The sequence below is a fragment of the Ochotona princeps genome, chromosome 11 (genome assembly GCF_030435755.1).
Source record: "Ochotona princeps isolate mOchPri1 chromosome 11, mOchPri1.hap1, whole genome shotgun sequence".
Lineage (NCBI taxonomy): Eukaryota > Metazoa > Chordata > Mammalia > Lagomorpha > Ochotonidae > Ochotona > Ochotona princeps.
The window spans coordinates 44,328,234-44,341,531 of NC_080842.1; the positions used below are offsets into that span (position 1 = coordinate 44,328,234).

The following is a 13,298-nucleotide window of genomic DNA, read 5'->3' on the forward strand; positions in this document are numbered from 1 at the left end:
AGCATGCACCTGTGTGGCCAAAAAAGCAAGGACTGCTGAACACAAAGTTTTTCAGACATCAGTATTAACACTTGGTATTACAGGAAAGTCCGTTCTGGATTTAAATGAAGATGGTGATCGAGAAAAGTTTCTCAAGAACTTTCCCCATGGCTGGCGTGTGTTGAGCTGGCTGTTTAAATCGCAATCATCCAGTTAATATTTGTTTACCTATGTGACAATGAAGTGGTGATTAAAGTTTGCATCTTTCCAGTTTATACCAAGTTCTCCTTTGGCAACTTTTTAAAAAATGAAATTAAATTTTACTCCACCCCCATTAAATATGAAAATTTAGTTTTGCAGTGTTCATCACAAAAATATTTCAAAGCCCAGTAAAATTTTGCACAAAATAAAAATTTTGCAATTGTCCCCAAAGAAGTCTAACACGTTGCCATTTCTCCTTCTAATTAAACATAACTTTAACGATGCTTTTAAGTACTAGGCCACTTTACACAAATCAACTTCTGAAGCAATTTGTGGCTGAAACAACTTTTCTCCACTTAAAAGCTTCAAAACAAACTTCACATATACATAATTCAATTATACATGTTTTGCAATATCCTAATGCCTTTTGAATAAGTATGATTTCCTGCTAATCCTACCAGCAACCTGGGCTGTCTCAGATTTCCAAAGAGACCGCCTGCAATTTTATACATGTATTTTTATACTCTTTTCTATACATTAACATAAGTGGAATTCACAAAGTTGTGATACTTACCACGTTGTTCATCTCATCTACAGTTTGTATAAACCTAGTGAGTGTGAAATCCTGAAATTGTCACAAATGTATGAAAGTTCAAGAACATACATGTCAGTCTTGTCACAGCTATGGGTATGTACTTACCGGGTCAACTTGGTTTTGCTCAATGCAATATGAAATGGATGTATTGTACTTATTTTAAATGACTCAATACAAGTAAAATGGTTTAACCCTTTTTGGATGAATACAGGGCACAGATGGCAAACCTCAGGAAGTCATTTTTCTGTACCAGTATACTGCCCCCAACTTTCCACCAATTAAAATCTGCCTGTCATACTTGTGTGTATGCTCTTTGAGAGGACCAATGGCTCCATGGTGGGTCTGCAATCAGAGGCGTCTAGCAGTCACAAGTCCTTCAATGAGTGTTCACTAAGAACATGAGCCCTGCCACGTGGATTAAGGACAACACAGCACCACAGGGAACCTAATCCAGTTATTTGATCTTTTGCAATAAAATTTTATCACAAATGGTATTTATCATTTTTCTTTGGCTAGCAGGAGCAGTGACATAATGTTTAGTGCTCCCAAATTTGTTGAAATACCCTGAACATCAACGACAATAGAACATATTAGCTTGGATAACTCTGTATGCAAAAAAATACTTACCTGTGAATCTTAAATGTGAATTTTTAAGCCTTTGTACAGATCCCAAGTCTTTTTTCCTGGGGGTTAGATACATTTTAGAATTCAGTTTTCCATAAAAAGGTTAGTATACACGAGTGATGCCAATGTTCCAATACATATTAAACAGTTTATTTAAAAAAATCATGAGGAAGCAGAAAAAAGGACCTTCCATTAGACGTGGGTATTTGAAAGTTGCAGGAACTAGGCAATGTAGAAAATACTATTTATAATATCAGAATGCTACAAAATGTCTTCCCAGGATTGTAGGCAATAGACAGAAAATGAAGCCCTGAGAATAAGTCACAAACCTTGATAGACACATGAACATCAACAGATTCATGGAGGAAGCCTAGGTGATGGGTGACAGCTTCCAATGGATAAACAGAATTTTACAATAACAAACATGCAGTGTTGAACAGCACCTAGCCATCTTTCTTGGTATAAACTCCCCAGTTTCCTTCTAGCTAAAGCCAGCACACATGATCTGCAATAGCAAGGAACCTGCTGTAGAAGCTCTTGTCCTCAAATGCACTAAAAACATTTTCTAAGAACCTTAAGAAAACCTCCGGAGAACAACCTAGAATATGATAAAGACCCTACAGGCAGCCTCCAGCACATTATTTTGAAATCCGTTGTCTCATTTGATCTAGTGTCAGTTTCCAAATACACAAAAGTGCTGAGTGTTTTTGTCCAGCCATCTCATGACTGTTTCCTGACAACATCTGCACAGCAGCAGACCTCTGACCAGGCTTTCTCCCCCGGGGAAGTTGAGAGAACACATTCCTGGTACCAGATGGAACCCTAGCATCTTTCCTGCCCATTCCCAGGGCAGGATCCGTTGGAACACTGAAACAAGGAACAAGCCAAAAACATTCAGCTAAAGAAAAAAAGGGGGTCTTCTCAGGTGACACAAAAAAGCGACTCCCAACAACTTTTCAACCATGCAATTTTACCCTCTTTGGTATGTTGCAAACATTCTTGTGAGTTTACTTGTAAATTTACCACTTCAACCTTTTCCCACATTGAATAATTAAAGACCTAGATTTCCAAAGAATGACTTTTTTTTTTCCTAAAAAAATTCACTGTCTTTCCCAAGACTGAGTGCACTCAGTACAATAAACACATCTCTAATGGACTCCTTTGGAAAATGTCTTCGTTTCTAAAACAAAATGCTTTTATAAAATCCTAGAAGTTTCATAAAAGCATTTGATTCCTAAATAAATACTAATTTCTGCCCAAGCAAAACACCATCCCCGTTTTACAAATTAAATTTTCCAAGGCCAAAACGATGTTCGGGTCCTTGTACAAAAATACAAGAGAGTCTTACTTGCTGGGGAGCTTCCTGGTAATCTCTCTTCCAAAACTTGGAAGAGAACTTACAATTCCAAAGGTGGTACCCTGCTTTCTTAACATGTCGAGGGGCCATTCGTCTCTGAGGGTTTAGTTCCAGAACAGCCTACGTCTACTGTAGTTTCACACACAGGACCATTCCCTTGGTCCACGGTGCAGGAAGTTGCTGTCTTCAAGGTCAGTTCAGCAGAAAGGGCAGACAGAGGTGTTTTTCCCGATTTGTTAGCTGAGGGGTCAGCACACTCAGAGGTCGCTTGATGCATTTTGCTAGCCTTTCTCCACTTCTTGAGAGCTTGAGTCCTTCCTTCTGGAGTTAGTCTGTCCAAGTGCTTTGCTCTCAGAATCACTGATGGAAACAGGGATCCCTGAAGAACTCGGTATGTGAACCTAGGTTAGCAGGAGTATCACAGAATTACATTCACTTCCAATGCATCATGGGACAAAAAAACAAACAAAAAAACCCAAAACCCAAACCTAAGCCAAATGCTAACCATTTGCAAAATGTACCTGAGTGCTCCTGAGGTGAAAGGGGAAAGAGTAAGTGAATTCAATGGAGAAAAAACATTTATAAAATACTAGAGAATAAAATGCTCCTATAAGTCATTATTTAAAAAAAACTGTCATAACATCAAATGTAATAAAGTAGATAGGGTAAATAGTTGCTACCTTATGTGCATAATGTGAAGTGAAATATTACATATAATGTAGGCAGAATGTTAGCACTTTTTGAAATGATAGCTATTTTTCTTTATTAGTTTTGTAACAGCAACTACAACAAATGACCACAGACTTGGCCTGGGTATCACTGGTACACCATTCCCAAGCCCTCGTGAATATCCTCCGAATGTCCTGGGGATTTCTGTCACTAGGCAAGCCAGAGGCCCACAGGTCTTTCCTGTGTAATACTTTCTTCCAGGATTCTCAGATGATTGGGGGAATCCAAAGGTCATCCCTCATTTCTTCAGCTCTACCAAAAAAGGTTGTTCAGTTACACTGATGGCCTTTATGCCAGAATACACTCCTAACAGGCAATATTCTATTTTTAGCAACTTTCTGAAATCAGGAGGTATCAGAATTTCCCAAACCTAGTTCATCTTGGTTTAACAGGTCCAACCTAAATCCCTATGCTATGATTATGATTTTTTTTCTTTCATCAGTGAGAACCAAGCCTTCCCTTCAATACTTTAAATCTCCAATACCCAAATTTGTTGCTGATATATTCTGTCTTCCTACTGTGGAACAAAATTGAGCTACCTTTTCTGCCACTATGCTGCGAAGAGCCCCTTTGCTCACATTTCCCACTGCATGTTCCTTACTTTCTGCTTGACATCTTCAGTGCCTCTAACAATCACATTTCGAACAATGGTGTGCGATGACACATGTATTCTTCAAAATGACACAGTCTATGTTTATTAGGCTCTTCATTTTTTTCACCTGGAACTTTCCTGGCAGTGACTTTTAATGTCTATATTTCTGCTAGTCGCCACAGGAAGTCTACAGTATTTCTGTCATGTGCCTCAAAATTCTTAACAGCCTCTTTCTACCTTCTTCCAGTTCAAAACCACTTCTGTGTGTATAGGTTATTTGTCACAACAGCATCCATCTTCTAGGTGTCAAAGCTACTAGTTTTCTGTGGATGCTGTAAAGCTGTCAAACTAGATGGCCAATAACAGGGTGGGACATCCAGTCTATGGATTGTACAGGGTCCCTACAATCATTTGGGCCTACCAGGGCCACCACAGGGTACACCTCAAGAATCAATAAAACTGTGGAAAGTTAATTTTTGAAAAAAACATAAATGTGCTATTTATGAATATAATTCAGCAACAATATCAAATAAGGACTCAGCATTTAAAATGTCTTAGAAACATGAAGAAATTGAGGCAAATATAGATTTTTAAAGAAAGCTTCACAACCTAAAAACACTTTGGCATTACTTTTAGCAAATCCTTATTTTGAAAATGAGATTACAAATAAAAATAGGAACAACGAAGAGAATGTACCAACGTAGGGATGAGTCTGAAGACTCATGATAGGTTAGCTTTGGCAGTAATGCAGATAAGCTTTCCAAAACTAGGTTAATTCCTTAAGGAATAAAATATGACTTCTCAAATCAATGCCAAATCATACCGTTTGAAGATGACAGATTACAGAGATAAACAGAGCTTCTATACGTTGTGTATATACACGCACACAGCTATTGTCTAAGTAGACATGTTTCCAATAATGAAATGAAAGAAAAATAATCTTCTAAGACATAGTCTTGGCACAGATGAATTTTTAATAAGTTCTTCCAAGCATCTATATGGTTCACAACTGATGTTATAAATACCCAGGTAGCCCTCAGTGGGAAAAGGGTTTCCTATGCCTGGTACTAGAACAACAAAAATCTATTTTCTGCAGGTTCTGGAATCCAAGGATCCCAGGATCAGTTTCCCTGGACCAAAATCAAAGTGTTAAAGGAACAGAACATGCTGCTGCAGGTTCCAGGACTGTGTGCATTCCCTGCTCTAGTGGCTGCTGGCATTTTGGGGCTATGGCTAATGAATCTTTGCCTCCGTGGTCACTAGGCCCTCTCATCTCTGCCCCTGCAAACCCTGCTCTGCCTTGGTCTTAGGAAGCCAAGTGTACTGTAGCTAGGACCCATTCAGAATAATTGTAACACACACTGAGTCCTGTTTTTCCACATAAAATCAGATTCACAACTTCAAGAGATTGCTGCCATGATGGAATTAAAGCTAATGTTCAGAATTTTTCGAGGCTAGAACTGTTTCTTCAGAAATTCTGCTAGTTCTTTTTGAAATCTTAAAACTGGTAAGAGCAGTGAGTATCTCATCTTGGTTTACCAGTGGAATTGTTAACTGAATAACTAGGACCACCATAGGGTAATTCAACTGTTTTTTTTTCCCCTTACTGTATTTCTAACTCATACATCCATCAATAAAGGGTTTATGCCTGTTGGGCTACATGGTGTTACAAATCAGGGTGGCACAGAGAGCAATATTTTAGGTCCAGATGTAAGCACTCAGTGCTGCTGTTACAGTGCAAAAGCAGTGCTAATGACAAGTAAATGAGCCTAGATATATTCACATTAAAATTCAATAGGGAAAAAAGGAAGTAAGCTAGATTTGAGCTGTTAACCACAGGTTTTCAACCCCAACAGGAAATAATATGAATAATTTTGACTCTTGTGGTGAAAAGGGCAGAATTACCAGTTACCACCTTTTACACTACATCAGTTTTCTGAAACTTCCTATAGAGAACTCTCACAGAATACAAAGAGCTCACGGGCTCTAAGCTGTTTCTGTCCTACACAATGTTAGACATAGGGATAACTGAAATGGAAGGATAACTGAGGACAGATGAAAACAAGTTAGGGAAAGGGCTCAGCTGCTACAGAATGCACCAGAAATTGTCCCCTGTGCCTCAAAACCCTTCTCTCCTTCTTCCTTTAGAACCTCCCAGATCTAAGCCACTCAGTCTACTTAATGAGACTTTGCTAAATTTGGTTTGAACAATGGTGTGTTCAACGTCTGCTCAATTATATTACAAAAAGCAAAAAAGATTTTGCTTTCCACCATCTCTCCCCTTTCTTTGGCTGGGGAATCAGCGATGCCGATATTGAACCATCCTCACTTGTAAAAGATAATGGATGTTTCCATGTGGCTTGGATATTCATTAATTCTAAAACTCAGATTCCAAGTTACCAACTATTGTAACAGTATTAACAGAAGGGAGGAGTCTTCCCTCCTTATGGAATTGACATCCTTATACAAGGGCAAGGTCAGCTCATTTTTCCTCTTTACCCCTTTCACCTCCCAGTATATGGGGATCAAGTATTCAAGGCCTTTTCTTGGAATCAGAGAAAACCAAACTTGCTGATGTCCTAATGATTCCCAGCTTCCAGAAGTGTGAGCCAATTAATGTCTGTGAATGGCTCAGTCTGTGGTATTCAGTCAGAGCAGCACAAGCTGACCAAGACAAGGAGTGCAGCCTTGGAGGATGTTAGAGTGGAATCATATCTTCCTAGATATTCCAAGCAAAACTGCCCCATCCTCTGAAGCACCAACCAGATTAGACGTTTCCAAGAGATAAAATTAGACCCCATTCACATGCATAAGCCACTTCTGTTCTCTAGTAAAACAGTTAAATATTTTGATTAGCACCCAAACTGTCTTGCCCAGCACAAAATAGATAGTCTGCCATCCATCCTTAGCAGTTGCTTGAAGGACTCTAAGCCTAGGATTTCACAGATGAGAAATAATGCCATACCTGGGCAGAAGAGCAATGCAGGTTGTGAGGATACATACTAAGTAAAACATTGGGTCCAGCATGTGCTCCTGCATAATCCAGTAAGGGTTGGAAGGGGGGTTGCAAGTCACACACATGGCTCCAAAAGCTAAGGTGAAGACAAAGTACGACAGGATGCTACCAACGATGACCAGCAAGTGTATCCAAGTCTGAAACACAACAAGAAGAGTGGAATGAACATGTTCCTTGCTCACAGGATATTGCAGCCTGGCAAAGCCTGCTCTTTTCCAGACTGAATCCATCTCAACACGGGGTGTGTGGCTTAACACACTGGCAACACAACACAACCCTGGAGAGAAGAGCATCCTTCACAAGCAGCGTATACCACTGTCTGAAATGCACAAAGGTCATTCTGTTGACTAGTTTTATCCCACACTGCCTGTGTATCAGATGTCTGGATTTTCCCCCTAATTATTTTTCACATAGTCATGCACTATTTTGTTACTCCATAAGGTAATACCTTCATCTGATAATCTTCTAACTTTAGCCATTCACCTAGGTGATAAACAGCATGGTTGCTCATTAATATTCACATTCTCCTCTGCAAGTAAGCAGTTGGGGAATTTGAAATTAGGATGGCCATATGTCCTATGAAAATGTGAGAAGAGATATGCAAAACTCCTCAGACTGGAAGATTTAAGTGTTGGTGTGCAACTTTCCATACTGTTTCCTTTCCTTCCATGAGGTCCAAGATGTTCCTTTGGTGGAGAATTCCAGATAGTCCAGAGAGTAAGGTGTAGCCTAGGCCCCTGAGTCACTCCTCAGAGGACAATTCCTTGTAGGGATGATGTTTGGAACATACATCAACTCTGTATGAGCGAGATGCAACTCTATGTTGTACCACAACCCAGCCATCACTATAGCCTGCTCCAATATTTCTCTCCTAATGTTTTTCCTTGACTGCCATTACTATTTAATCCAGCAACTTTCCGTCAAAAGAAGAGTAGACATAATTTTAAATCTAACATTAGCATTAAGTTATAATGGTACTAAGCCAGATTTTGTTATAAAACGAAATGTGAGTTATTGTGATAAAACAATTGTTTCCTCCTTTATACTATTAAAACATGGAAAGACATAGTACTTAATATTATTCAATTCCATATATATCACCTAAAATCACAGTGTGTATGTTATTGGTGGAGTATGCCATGCTTTCAGGGAGATCCTACCTTTTTTTTTTTAACTACTGTTTTAATTTGTACAGCTAGGATTTTCTTTGTGCAAATTTTATTTCATTTGAAAGGCAGAGTTAGGGACAGAGAGCAAGAAAGAGAGCACTGTAACTTTCTAACAAGATCTAATTTTCCTCTTATCCCTCATGCTCTTGCAAAGAATTTCCCCATGTCACATATCTTCATAGGTCACAAAACTTGCTTAAAAAAATAAAACCTACAAGCTACTCAGAAAGTATAGGCTAAATCCTTGAACTCGATATTCCTCTAAAACAATTTCTCTTTGTCAAATGTTCTATTTGAGCTCTACAGTTCCAACTTGTTTCTTTGACAGTGTGCATTCAGCAAGCAAGATAATAACTAGAGAATTCACTTGTTTAACTGAATCAATGCAAGGAAGTTCAAGTCAAGAAACAAAGAATAAAGCAAGTAGGCCAGTAGGTGGCGGCAATGGGATGGTGAGCAAGAGGGGGTAATTGGTGTTCACAAAGTGGCTGGCTCTGGCAAGGGCCCTCTGGAGTCTAGGGGCTCTGCCCGCGTGGCCTCCAGTGTGAGAACCATTTTCTCGTGATGCTTCTCATGGGATTCAGCTTCTATTCTCCTCCTCCCAGGAGGAGACACTGCTCATCATGCATAGAATAGTCCTCCTCCAGGCAGCCCACACCTGAAACAAGGCATCCATGCTCCCACCACAGGGACTAGACTTGGAGTGCCACAAGGTGTGAGCAGACAGAACATGCCCTCCTGGTAAGCATGTCCAACTTGTTTATTTCTCATGGTTCTTCAATGTATTGTCAAATAACTCTTCTACACTTTGTTCAGGTTAGCCTGTGAACACAGCTCATATTCAGTGACTTTAACTGAAGCACTTTATGTGTTAGATCCTGCAGGATGCTGTAAGATGTCAGAACCTTTAGCACTTTTCTTAGGTGACAATCAAAAGTGCCTCTGTGGTTACTTAAACATTAAATGGAGAGTAAAACAAGCCCAAATATTTCAGCTCTCAAATTCTCTTGAACCAACCTATAGAGAGTAGCATTTTACTGCATTTTGGGCTTGTATGATTTGATTATAAATCATGTCCCAAATGAACACTCAGCCCTTCTTTAGAAATCATTTTAAAATGTTATAGGCTCACATGATATTTTTTTCTACAACAAAATCCAGCTGTTTTCTATGTATGAATTTCTAATTCTAGTTTCATTAGAATAGTAAGTGCATTTCAAACACAGGCTAGTTACTTAATCTTTCGCTTGCCCTCTCATATATTTATTGAGCACCTACTATATGCCAGTCTTGTTTTTGACTGTGGTCTTACAGGGTTAGGGCTCTCAGATTTCATTCTAAGTGTCATGGGAACCACAGAAGAGTTTTGCCTAAGGAAAAGGACTAATAGTTTTCACTGTTATTACAAAAAGGCATAAAATCATCACAATTTAGCCAGGATGTCAGGGCTATGATGCCACTTTTGACTTTAGCTGAAAGCTATCCGTTTAGTTTTAAGAGGGCTGGACATAGAAGCCTGATTAGGTCTCTAGTTATTTCACCTCCATGAACCACCCACCACTGACAGGCAGGTGTTTAACACTTACCCTAGCCACGTGACAACCTCAGCATAACGCTATTCAATGATCACTAAGAGAAGTCACCATCACCCTTCTGCATGGAGCCTATCGCAATCCTCCAGGCATGAAGGTCTTTAGCAAGGTCATTGCTAATAGGCAATATCTCCTGAGCAGGCAGAGGGTCAGGCTGCTGTGGAGGCACCCACACCACTCACCAAACTCTTGCTTTCAATGACCAGGTGCAGAAGAATGATGAACAGGGCAGCTGTGTTCAGGGGGCTTCCAAATGTAAAAATGTCAATGTCTGAGCCCTGATACGTCTGCAGAAACAAAAGGAGGGATGTTAGAGAGCTGCACCCACTCGTGGGTGTAGCACCACATTACCCATAGCTCTGTGGAGGCCCCAGTCCTTTCTAGTCCTTTCTAGGATGTTCCTATAATGCTGTCATTCAGGATAAGCAAGAACATTCAGAAAACAAATAAATAAAAACACACAAAAAACAAAACAACCCGATTCTCTCCCGCGGAGGCCACCTAAGCTTTGCACTTCTCAGTTGAAATTTCCCTGATTCTGAATCATTATTCACCTTCCTGGAATCTTTCACTCATCCTCCCAGCCCTTTCAGGCACAGAGAAATTTCAAATTGTTCTACTTCACAGAGCTGCAAGCTTTCAAAGCAGCTATTGTTGCTCCCCTAAGGTGATTCCTCTCACAGGTAAATATCCCCTCCTTTCCTGTGTACATCTTCAAGTCCTTAACCTGTTCCCCAGTGGACACAATCTTATAGTCTTTCACTATCCTCTTCATTTTTTCTGAATGTACCCCAGATTTCCTTGTCTTTACTGCTGTGCAGTGTAGCCAGATTATGCTATGAAGGTCAATTCAAATGATTTTACTTGAATAAAGAATAAAAGCATCTTTTTCATGCTTTTTTTTCTGTTTCATTTTTAACACTAATGTGCCTGTTTAAATTGTGCAAAGGTGTGTTTTCTTCTGGACAGCGATATTGAATGGATAGCTGCTTTATGCTCCTTCATGCTTCATTCTAGCTTACATTAAAAAATATTTTTATGCATTCTTTGCTTAGTAACATTTCTTCCATTATTTGCCTGTGAAACAGACTTCATTTTGGAGCAACTACTTGTAGAAGTTGAGAGCTTTCATATTTTGACTTTACTGCTCTCATTTTGGGAAGCTAACCCTATGGCCAGACTTTCCATTTAATTCAAGTCATTGACAAAAGACATTAAGTAGCATGGGGTTAAAGGGTCCAAGATGACTGCACTAGCTACTTTCCCAATTTAACACATTGCCTAACATATTCTTGGGGGGGGGGTGATACAATTTAGTTACCAATCAATCTGATAATATGAATAACATAATGTTTTAAAGCTAATATTTATGGCAAACAAACAAGAAGCTTCATTGATTCATTAACGATGAGTAAATGAGCAAGCACTCACAAAGTAAGGCACAAAGAAGCAAACCAGGCTTTGGTAAAAGGCATCCAGCAAGGTTATCCAGAAGGTGAGAGGTGAGTACGCCTGGAAATGAAACAAATATTGGGAAGGGACTAGGATTAATCTACCAAGGGTCATAGCAAAGTCAGGGAGCACACAAGACAGTAAGTACTTTGGTTCTCTGTGGGGAAACTGGATTCGTTCTTTCACTCATAAAAAGGTGATTTTTTTTTCCAGTAACAGTGGAAGAATGAGGGTAGTTGAATGTGCTTAGTCCATAGGTAAATATGGTTAAAAAAATCTTGAAGGGATTCTCATTCAATTCGGGTTGCTTTTTATTGTTGGATAAATTTTAAACCTACCTATGATCAGGCCAGCACTGCTACCTTTCCATTTCCTGTATATCAAAAGGTGCTGCTTCAGTGTTTTTCCAAACCTTAGTACTTCTATCATTCCATCATTTCCAGTTGAGTGTCACCTCTGTGCAACTGCCTTCTGTTCCTTTGCCTCCCCTCCATTCAAACGTCATCTGGTGTTGAAAAGGTGTCAGTCAGGCCATGACATTTCCCTAAATAAACCAACTGACTCTTTTCAGCCCATACAATGCCTTCCCACTGCACCTCCAACATCTTCCCATGACTTCCACCTGCCAAATCTCTCTCCAGGATCACTTATATCTATGATGCACACAGGAAGCTTTATTCTTTCCTATGGACATGCCATTCTTTCCTCAGGCCTTCACCTGTGCTTTTCTATCTTCCAGAAGTTCTGGAGACCTTCCTTCTTATTGCTTGCAATTTATATTCTAGTTCAAATATTACTTTTTCATAGAAGCACATTTGACCAGTCCAATAATTGTACCCACTTAATCATGACCCTGTCATCCTTCCAAGTCTCTCATCACCATCAGATGTAAACGTATTTATTTCCCTGGAGATCTGTTTGGCTCTTTCAGTGGAATGTATGCCTCACAGAATGGGACCGACCTTGACCCGAGTGATTCAAATAGTGCCAGGTACAGAGCAGGTTCTCAAAATGTTTATCAGGTTGATAGAATATTATTGCATAATTGTTGATGTGCGAAACTGCTTCCTACCCAAAGCTTGCAGAAAGAAAAAGTGCAGAAACAAGTGATGCTATTGAAAGAGGGTTTTCAACCACAAGCCAATCCTGCTTATCTGGTGATACGTATGGAGGAGGATTCAGACGTGGATTCTGACCCACAGGAATGGATGTACATGATGTCTGCCCTGGACAAAGATGGAAGCATTTATCGTATCCCTGAGCTAACGTTTTCTTAGTATGTTCTTCTTGATCTGCTTTCTTCCAAATGCAAACAGAGGATTAAACTTCCTTGGAAATGCCTTACTGTCTTTATAAATGTATAGATTCTCCAGTTGCCTTCTTCTTCCATTCTTCCAAAGATTACACTTGGAATTTTTTACATCTATTTTTTTCATCTCTTTATTTCTTAGAAAAAAATCAACGGAGACTCAATTGTTTCTAGTCTACTTCTCCCTGTTACCATCTTTCCCTATTTCTCCATTGGAAGTGAAAAGGTTCCAGGTTCTACCCATCTCCATAGATCTATGGATACCTCACTTCATTCAGGTGTCCACAGACCTAAGTAGACGTGTAATCTAGTGGTGGAAGAGGCAACCAAAAACCACCAGGCATGAAAGAACAATGTAAGTCAAAAGGTAATTTCATAAAGTTGTTCAAAAAACTAGCATGAAAAAGGTGAAATGTACAATTTCCTAGAGTGGCAATTTGGTGCTGCAGTTAAAGATGCATGCTGGTATGAGTCCTGCCAGCTTCTGACCGCAGTGCCTGTTCAGCCACACTCTGGAAGACTGCAGGTGATGGCTTAGGCACTTGGGTCCTTGGCATCCATACTGGAGACTGAGGAGTTCCAGGACCCTGGACCCTGGCTTTGGCCTGGCCCACCTGCGGAATAAACCCGCACATTTTTGTCTCTTCCTGCCTTTCACATAATATGAAATAATTAAAATAAAA

The 13,298-nt window shown here is 39.7% G+C and overlaps 1 protein-coding gene across 1 annotated transcript in view; it reads right to left on the reverse strand.

Moving 5' to 3' along the window:
• Positions 1-2,507: 2,507 nt before the first annotated feature.
• ATP10D (ATPase phospholipid transporting 10D (putative)) overlaps positions 2,508-13,298 on the reverse strand; it is an 87,393-nt gene continuing 76,602 nt past the window's right edge. The window contains exons 20-23 of the mRNA XM_058670143.1: positions 11,286-11,366; positions 10,037-10,141; positions 7,043-7,230; positions 2,508-3,157 (exon numbers count right to left, since the gene is read on the reverse strand). Of these exons, the coding sequence (XP_058526126.1) occupies positions 2,827-3,157; positions 7,043-7,230; positions 10,037-10,141; positions 11,286-11,366 (705 nt within the window). The 3' untranslated portion in view covers positions 2,508-2,826. The remainder of the gene's footprint in view (positions 3,158-7,042; positions 7,231-10,036; positions 10,142-11,285; positions 11,367-13,298) is intronic.